The sequence below is a fragment of the Thermobia domestica genome, chromosome 17, assembly GCF_964235325.1.
Source record: "Thermobia domestica chromosome 17, izTheDome1.hap1.1, whole genome shotgun sequence".
In the NCBI taxonomy this organism is placed as follows: domain Eukaryota; kingdom Metazoa; phylum Arthropoda; class Insecta; order Zygentoma; family Lepismatidae; genus Thermobia; species Thermobia domestica.
In genome coordinates this window covers 700,028-710,149 of record NC_137470.1, presented here as the reverse complement: position 1 = coordinate 710,149, position 10,122 = coordinate 700,028, and the positions used below count along the sequence as shown (strand labels likewise).

Genomic DNA, 10,122 nt, shown 5'->3' with positions numbered 1-10,122 from the left:
ATTCTCGCTACGCCGCAAAATATGAAAGAATCACAGTTTGATTCTTCACATACGATTTGGTCATTCCTTTTTTTTTTTTTGTTTGTTTGTTTGAAGTGTCTACCTGCATTACGAAGTACGAACTGAGAAAAATGCGTGGGACGGGTCGTCTGATAGAAATTGAACAACAAATAACATCCATAGATGCCAAACCATAGAATTTAACGAAAAGTGTTTCGTGCAAAATTGTTTGTTTTTTAATAATAGGCCTACTTAAAAAGAAATCGAAACTGATACTACTTTTCATATAATTTTTTTGAAGTTGATCCCCCGTGGAAGTATTCCTTTTAAAATTTTTGAAGTCGATCCCCCGTGGAAGTATTCCCCCTACTCAACTGGATACGGAAGCACCACTATTTGGTTCTTCACATACGATTTGGTAGTTCATTTTTTGTTTGAAGTGTCTACGTGCACTACGAGACAAGAAAAATTGCCTGGGACAGGTGGTCTGATACTCCTTGTATATAGTAAAAAGCTGAAGGACCAGAATAAAGACCTCGTCGCTCCATCAGATCAATACATACATATCTGTTACCATAACTAGAGGTGCGTAAAACATCTATACACAGCTTCGCCGGAAGTCCGCTTGCTAATTGGACGCCTGAGCAAACGTTGGTACTTCTGCTTAAATGGGCGCAGAAATTGCCTGAAACTGTACGTAAAAAAGCATCTATACTGTTCTCCGAAGAGCTACTTGAGTGAATTGTCTCCAAAAAACGCCAGTTTGGGAACAGGAAGAAATACATCAATTTTGAAGAAAAAAGTTGACTACGGTGTCATCCTCAATGTCTAGAGACGACATATCCCTCCAAAAAAATTCTATACTCCAGCCGTTCTACCGGTTGCGAAGAGGTCTCCATATTGGTAGAGGGATTTATATATATATATATATATTAATGATATTATATATTTATATATATATATATATATATATATATATATATATATATATATATATATATATTAATGATAATGAAACCAAACACTATTCAAAGCTTTATTGCACCCACTAGAAAAAGTGAAGTATATTAAAATTTATTTGCATATATTGTTATTGTAGACTGCACCCATAATGCCCACTTACTTCGATTTTACAAAGTTTGAGGAATAAATTTCACTTTTTATTTTGTGTTCAATTTGAAGGTATTTTGTTATACTACCATTAAGAAACCCATATACATCATATTATGGAATCAATCATTATGGAACAATTTCATGTGTTACATGCAGCAGTGGTACCAATCTTTGAAAGTTTAATTTACAACTTTTTTCTTTTTCTTTTTTAATTGTTTTTTGTGAGTAATGGTGCATTCAGTTGAAAGGAACAACAAGATTTTCTCTCTCTCTGTCTGTGTGTTTCTAGTTTCCGGCGTAAGCGTGTGGATACTACCAGGTATACTTTCGTGTGTACATATGCTAGTGTGTGTGTGTGTGCGTGTGGCGGGGGTATATGAAGTATTAATTGAGATCGCGTAGTGGAACTTATCGATATTACTACGTACATACGTGCGACCGTTACTTCACACGATAACTTTGGACGAATGTGAATTTTTTAAATTCTGCTCTTTGCAATAAATAAGTAGAGTGGTTCCTCTCGAAGGAGTTCGTTAATGGAGGTGATTCGCCAACTGGAAGTGGTAGAAATGGGTAATTTCCGATTGTAGCGTTGATCACTATAGAGCGGAAATGGTAATAAATTTTAAGAAGCAGTTTTCGGCAATCGATAAAGGGTATCAAGGATAACTTTCAGCTTCATCCTTAACATATTGATAAAACCGGAAGAGATAGAAATTAACCTAACTATGACTTCTGGCTTCAAATTAATCTACATAGTGAGATAGGAAGAAGCTGTTTTAGGTATGAATATAGCATTGTGGGAATTAATATCGTCTCCCCTCTCAAACTTCTAATCAAATCGGAAGTAGCAAAACTCAACTACTTCCCATTTTAGTGTTGATTACAACAGATTAAAACGATACTAAATAGCGAGAAGAGGTTTTCTGAAATCCATTAAGTGTCCCAAGAATATGTTCTATCTCGTCTCTAATTTTTCAACTAAAACTTGAAGTGGTAGAAATCAATCGCTCCCGGTTATAACATTGAGCGTTATAGAGTAGATAGCGAGAAGGCTTTTTAGGTAACTCATTAAGTGCTCCAAGAGTATATTCCATCTTGGCAGTAATCCTTCTACTCAAATCGGAAGTGAAAGAAATATACTAGAACTTCTGGTTCCAAAACCAGTACAGAAAGTATAACATGATCCTCTTTAAGATTTTATTATTATTAGGATCACGTAGTGGAACTTGTAATATCGTAATGTCAGTGTACGTACATACATACGTCCGTTACTTCAAACGATAGCATTTAAAAGGATGCGAATTTTCTCTGTCTCTCTCTCTCTTTTTTCTTTCTTCAATAAGTAGATTTTCTCTAGAGAGTTCATTAATAGAAATGATTCGACAAACAAAATGGTAGAAATAGTTATTTCAGGTTTTAACGTTGACCAATATAAAACAAAAACGGTAATGGATACCGAAAAGCGGTTCTCGGCAATCGATTATACGTTTCAAGGGAATCTCTCATCTTATTCTTAACATTCTAGTAGAACTGGGAATGGTAGAAATGAGCCATTTCCGGTTTTAGCTAGGGATGGGCACGAGTCGAGCCGAGTCAAACGTAGTTTTCTCGAGTCGAGTTACTGTTTTTGAGATCGAGTTTCCAGTCGAATCGAGTTTGATACATGGCTCGCTCGTTTAGCTCGTTTTGAAGTCATGGCCTGATTAAACTGGAAAGCGAAAGCCATGAGAAATGAAAGCCGTAATGCGGAATACTTTTAGTGTTGCTCACGAGAGGGGACACTGTTTGCATCTCATCTCGTCTCGATAACGAGACAACAATAGATTATTTTTTAAAATAAAAGGACAGCCTCAAATGTCGTGAGCACAAATATATGTATATACTGTAATTTTTACCATCAAGGCTGAGACCTGCACGGTCGTATTTCTGAACCTAAGCAGAAACCTAACCCGATTAAGTGATGTCAACGGGCTAGTCTCGGTTCAACTGAGCGAACAACTCGAGCCGGCTCGTTCGGGATCAGCCACCGAATCGGTTTGGTTCGGCTCAGGTGAGTCATCGGATTTTGCCGTCGCGGTTAGGTGAGGTGTTGACTCGGCTCACTTCTCGGTTCGGCTCGATAGTAGATGAGCTGTTAGCCGGGCCACTCGATCCGTTCACAACCCTAAACCCGGGACGAGCACCGCGGTGATTCAGATAACTGCTAACTCCAGAACAAAAAAATAACAGCGTTGCCGGGGTATTCTAAGATGGATATAGGCTTATACATGATGTGTCTAATGTAACTCCTCTTTAATCAAATTGATGTCGGTATCAATTTATCTTCTGGTATACACCTTTATGCTATAGCCGTGTTGAAGCAGCTCTCACGTTATGAATAATCGTAATTAATTAATTAATACTTAAAATTTACAATATTTTCCAATATTTTATTATATATATATCGATTATGTATATATATCGAATTACCCCCCATCCATAATTATCAACATTAAATCTCCTTGTCTTTATATATGTGACTGGGTATAGCTGTGTTGAAATGGCTCCCATTATGAATGATTAGTGAAAGGGATAATTCAAAATTGATCAGTTTTCTGAATATAGGCTATATGGAGAAATTACTAATTTTTCAGTATTAACACATTGCTTTATTAGTCTGTTTTTCTGTTAGTATCAATCATTATAAAGAATTCTAGTGACAAAAGAAATCATACTTAATTCTAAATTATCTTCATTATATTCTTTCGTAATATTCCTATATTGTCTTTAGCTGTATAATTTTCCTATGGTATTTTTAAATTCCTCATATTTAGAATTTCTTGCGAGAAGAATAATCGTCATCTAGTTTCTACATATTATTATTATTATTATTATTATTATTATTATTATTATTACCAATATTTGCAAAAAGCCTATTGCGGATAATAAATTTGTTATTTGTATAATATGGGCAGCTCGTGGAAACATAATTGTATGCCACATTTTCTTACTTTCGAGTAAGTATGAAAAGAAATTTCATCATTCCTATGCAATTCGATACAATGACACATACCAAACAAGTTTCCTTTGTGGTTTAATACCAATCTACTCCACCTAATAACTTAATTTTACCAGAAGTGACAATTATCATTATGTTCGCTAACTCCTCTCATATCATGGTAAAAATGAAATGAAATTTTATGTCCCACGGTTATGCCGGTTAGGCTAAAGGAGAGGGTGGTGATGAGAGATATAGGAAACCGTAAAAGAAGGTGGGAGGAAACGGGAGAATCCCGAGAAAACTCACGAGCAGGGTTTTTTTCCACCACAAGGTCCACACGGCGCGAGCTGGGATCGAACCAAGGACCCCAAGCACGGAGGTGAACGCTCTACCAATGAGCTACCGCGCTCCCCGCATATCATGGTAAATAAAGTGCTGACTTCGCTTCTTCATATTTTGTATGGACAGAAATTCTCTTTTATCTTATTCATTGGAGGCAAACGTTCTTACAGATTTAGACTGCAGAATACGAGTTCTGCAACTGAACACGTGTGGTTTATTGTTCAACAGCACTGCAACTCTGCAAGTAAACAAGTTACCACCAAACGGAATCTGTAATCAGAGGTCCCTACAGAGGTTCAGACTTTTCTTTACTGAATAGTTTTACGCTCTTTCCTTTTTATTGTAGGTAATAAAAATAAGAGAAGAACAATATTACCTTTCTGCGGCAGTGTGTCATTTATTTGAGCAAAGATATGGTAGTCAAAATTTGCAGACACTCCTTAAAATAACAGGAAGAATCTCACAGCTATTTATAAAGGCAATCGGAAAAACAAGTTCATTTCTCTGCTTTCACGAAATATTTACATGTGTGACACTTTGCGTGCTGAAATTAATAATAATAATAATAATAATAATGAATATCTACAATGTATTATCATTATTCGTAGTTTATCTTATTTCTGACAACAGTGTTACATACATAATTTTGTCTTCTTCAATCACAAGCCACTGTTGTGCTTATCCGATTCATATCTCTACTCCATATCGTTCTGCCTATTTACTCAGTAAAGTACTACTAGACTAATATTCATTCACAACAATTCTTAGATCCAATTTGTTTTGTATATACCCACATTCATGTCCAGTTCCATCTAAAGAAGCTAGTGTAAAAACAATGTTGTTCCCGAGCGTTATAGTAGTGTATGATTGAATTCCGGATATATGAAGGCCCATAAATATGCAAATTACATATGGGCCGTTAAAATTAGTGCAATATGCATTGGGCCGCGGAGAACTTTGCATTTGAATCAATTTTACACGAATCCCGAGAGAACACTTCGCGAATGTAGCATAGATTGTGTCTTAAAGTTACTCATATACTGACCATGACAATAGTCTAGGAGACAAAGTTTGTGTCTTTCTCGTATCAAAAAAGTATCGTAGAAGTGGTGGTCTCTTAGGAAGTGTATATGTACCTGCAAACGTATGACTTCATGCCCACCATCAGCCATATTTTGCAGAATTAAGTGAACGAGAGATATATTTATTTATTTATTACTATGCTACCAGATACAATCTCAGAGGTCATTTTACACTGGAGCACTCAACAAATCAACAATAATAACAACATTGGGAAAGGAAGTGCAAGGATGGCGGCCAGGGTCTGTATTTTAAGGTACCATCTCAACATTGACCTGGTGTAACTGAGGAAAACCCTGGAAAACCTCAGTCAGGATACTGAACTCTGGATTCGAGCACGGGACCTTCCGATTGCGAAGCAAAACGCTGTAATAATAATAAATATGTGAGTTTTACGTCCCACTCTTATATCTGCTAGGCTAAAGGAGATGGGGTGATGAGAAATGAATGAAATGGTGGAATGAAGAAAGTGGGAGGAAACAGGCGAGCCCCGAGGAAACCCATGCACACGGTGTTCGACCACCACAAGGTTCACTTGGCGGGAGCAGAGATGGAACCCGGGACCCCATGCACCACAGGTGAACGCTCTACCAACGAGCCACGGCGGCTCTTATAATAATAATAATAATAATTTGTAGTAGTAGTAGTAGTGTCATTGATAATAATTGTATTGTGTGTATATGATACTTGAAGAGAGTACTTGAACTACACACACGATTCGGATCGACTTCGCTCGACTCGACTCGAAACTCGAACCAAATTCGAGTCGAGTCGGAGGAAATTTTTCGAGCCGAGTTCTCGAGTCGATTTCAAGGATGTCTGTTTCGAGTCGAGTCGAGTTTCAAAGAAAACTCGCTCGTGGCCATCCCTAGTTTTAGCATTCATTACTATAGAGCAAAAACGATAATAGATAACAAGAAGATGTTTTCAGCAATCAATTAAATTTTTCAACGATAACCTTCTTCACATTTAGCAAGCTAGTAAATTCTGAAAGTAACAGACTTGAGCCATTCCCGGTTTCAACGTTGATCACTATACAGCAAAAACGGTATTAGATAGTAAGAAGCAGTTTCCAGGGATCTATATAGCATATCAGGGACAACCTTCATCTTCACACTAACACTCTAGTAAAACCGAAAGTGGTAAAAAAATGAACCACTTCCGGTTTTAACGTTGATCACTTTAGAGCGAAAACGATAACAGATAGTAAGAAGCAGTTTTCAGCAATCGATAAAGCGTTCCAGCAGTAACTTTCATCTTCGTGCTTAACACTCTAGTAAAAAGGAAGTGTAGAAATCACCTATAACTTCCGGTTTCAATTTAATTTACATAGACCATAAACTATAAGATATAGGGATAAGCAGCTTTATGGAATCAATTTAACGTTGTGGGAACAGTTAAGTTATTATCTCTCTTAAACTCCAAACCGGAAGCAGCAAAACCCAGTGTTGATCGCAATAGATTAGAAAAGATAACAAATAAGGAGAAACGGTTTTCTATAATCATTTACTGTCCCAAGAAAATGTTCTATCTCGACTCTAAACTTTATACTAAAAGCAGAAGTGGCAGATATCAATCACTTCCGGTTATAAATTGAGTGTTATAGATTGGAGAGCTAGAAGGGATTTTATGTAATTCATTAAGTACCCCAAAAGTGTATTCCATCTCGACAGCAATCTCTGTATTAATACCAGAAGTGAAAGAAATATGATACAAATTGCGGTATCTGTATCAATTGAGAACATATTATGTCATCCTCTTTACGGTTTTTACTAGAGTTTATTTTTAAATTAAATATTAGCCGGATGTTTACTAAAGTTTGTGAAATACTAGCCAATTTCCTAAGGAATAAGTACTGGTATATTCTGTGGTCAAACTCGGCCAAGAACAGGGCGAACACGGGTTGCATTTCATACCTTATTTCTTGATAACTACTTAATTAGCCAGCAGCATTTTCTTTATAACTATTGGCCGAATCGGAACAAAATTCGGTGGTGGGCAGCCCTCAACCTAAGATCTCTACATTTGCTGGCCGAGCTTGGCCAAGTTTTGGGCTTGATTTGCGTGTGGTAATTTATTTATCGGTAATTTCTTGCCAGATCCAATCTAAAGGATTTGCCATTACAGAAAGCCGCTCGTCGTTATTACCGAATTTGCTCTATAGAGTTCAACGTAAAACCGGAAATGTTTTATTTCTACCACTTTCGGTTGGTAAGTTTGATTTTTTATATACATTTTTTCTTTTCTCGGGACGAATTCAAATTTTCCCCCGTTTTCCCAGATTTATTTCTCATTTTGTGTCACAGGCTTTCAAGTTTTCATTATTCTTTGCAATTCTCTTCTTTCTGTAGTTTTCTTCTTTTGCTATCGAATCCTTTTTTCCTGGATTTTCCTTCATCTTTTCTCCTCTATAACTTTCCTGTTTTCAAGCTCCCAGTAATGAATGACGCAAATATTGTTGTCTTTCACATACACGGTCGTAATTGAACTAATTCGAACAATAGTTTTGAACAAAACGATAATAACCATCAAGCTGATGGTAAATACACTTGTTTCACGACAATATTTGACAACTGCTCATTGCATTGCTTAAGAAGAATTCCGTCGACCGTTTTGTACGTACCCTTTTACAGCGCAAAATTAATTGAAATCTTTCAGTTTTACGTCCCACGCCTATGCCGAAGAAGATAAAGGAGACGTTGATGATGAGTAATGAATAAAAGGCTGGAATGAAGAAAGTTGGAGGAAACGGGAAACCCCGAGGAAACCCACGCACACGGTGTTTTTCCACAACGAAGTTCACTTGGCGGGGGCTGGGATCGATGCTGGGACCCCAAGCACCAGAGGTGAACGCTCTTCCACTGAACCACCGCGGCCCTACAGCGAAAAATAGCTATATATACTTAGTGGCTACAAAGTTTCTTCACTTGTATGTATTAACATGTGTCTTGCCAAAGATGAACTTCGACTAAATGCCTCTCCGCACTCTTCGCACAAATGAAGTTTTTCACCTGTATGTATTAACATGTGTTTTGGCAAGTATGAACGATCTCTAAATTTCTTACCACACTCTTGGCATGTATAAGGTTTTTCACCTGTATGTTTTAACATGTGCGTTGCCAAATATGAACTTCGACTAAATGCCTCTCCGCACTCTTCGCAGGAATGAGGTTTTTCACCTGTATGTATTAACATGTGTATTGCCAAAGATGAACGATGCCTAAATTTCTTACCGCACTCTTCGCACGAATGAGGTTTTTCGCCTTTATGTATTAACATGTGTATTGCCAAAGTTTTAGTTTCAGTAAATCCCTTCCCACACTCTTTGCACGAATAAGGTTTTTCACCTGTATGTATTAACATGTGTTTTGCCAAACGTGAACGATGCCTAAATTTCTTACCACACTCTTGGCATGTATAAGGTTTTTCACCTGTATGTATTAACATGTGTCTCGCCAAAGTTTTAGTTTCAAGAAAACCCTTCCCACACTCTTTGCAAGAATAAGGTTTTACACCTGTATGTATTAACATGTGTCTTGCCAAAGCTGAACGATCCCTAAATTTCTTACCACACTCTTGGCATGTATAAGGTTTTTCACCTGTATGTTTTAACATGTGCGTTGCCAAATATGAACTTCGACTAAATGCCTCTCCGCACTCTTCGCAGGAATGAGGTTTTTCACCTGTATGTATTAACATGTGTATTGGCAAATATGAACGATACCTAAATTTCTTACCGCACTCTTCGCACGAATGAGGTTTTTCACCTTTATGTATTAACATGTGCGTTGCTAAAGTTGAACTTCGACTAAATGCCTTCCCGCATTCTTCGCACGAAAGAGGGTTTCCACCTGTATGTGTTATTATTGCCGAATGTTCTCTCATGTATCCTTTGTAAAATTCGTTCGAAGTATGCGATTTCTCAGCTGAATGGAGAATTATATCTTTTCGTATATTAAACGCATTCGGCTTTCTGGAGACAGAAAGTCTATGGAATCTGTAACGAATTCAATAAACAAGCAAATGGAGATAAATAATAAGAAACAACAAAAAATACCTAGCGCTTGCATGTAAAATACAGGAACAATAGGAAAATACTAGTTTTTTATTATACTTATTATTAGATCTTAATTTTCACGTTATTAGGCAACCATGAGTTATATTTCGTGATAAACTGAAGTATGATACTATTCTGGTGTTACATGAAAAGCTGTAGAAATATGGAACCGAGTACAATCGGGAAGTTTTTATATTTCTATTCTGCAAAGAGAATATCCTTCCTTCTTTATCTCAAATCGTTTCTACATTTTTATGTATAATATCAGAAAGATACTATAGAAAGAGGACTCATTAGTATAAGGGATAATTGAAGTACGAAGTCACTGAAGTTATTTATGTATTATATCATCAATTATTAGGCTAGAAAATTAAGTAATTGCGAGAACTTGTTGTAATTACAAGCAGAAAGCCTTAATATAATGACAAAGAAAGGCTATATTTATTTTTAAAATTTTGCACAGAGTAGGTCATTTTTAACATGCTCGGAATGCATTTAAATATAAAAATTCTTGACCTTCAACGTCAAAGGGAATAACTGAAAAAAT

The 10,122-nt window shown here is 36.6% G+C and overlaps 1 protein-coding gene across 1 annotated transcript in view; it reads right to left on the bottom strand.

Annotated features, from left to right (window-relative positions):
* Positions 1 to 1,325: 1,325 nt before the first annotated feature.
* The window catches only part of LOC145674437 (uncharacterized), a 53,723-nt gene continuing 44,926 nt past the window's right edge, over positions 1,326 to 10,122 (bottom strand). The window contains exon 3 of the mRNA XM_081744494.1: positions 1,326 to 9,515. Coding sequence (XP_081600620.1) covers positions 8,429 to 9,515 — 1,087 coding nt within the window. The 3' untranslated portion in view covers positions 1,326 to 8,428. The remainder of the gene's footprint in view (positions 9,516 to 10,122) is intronic.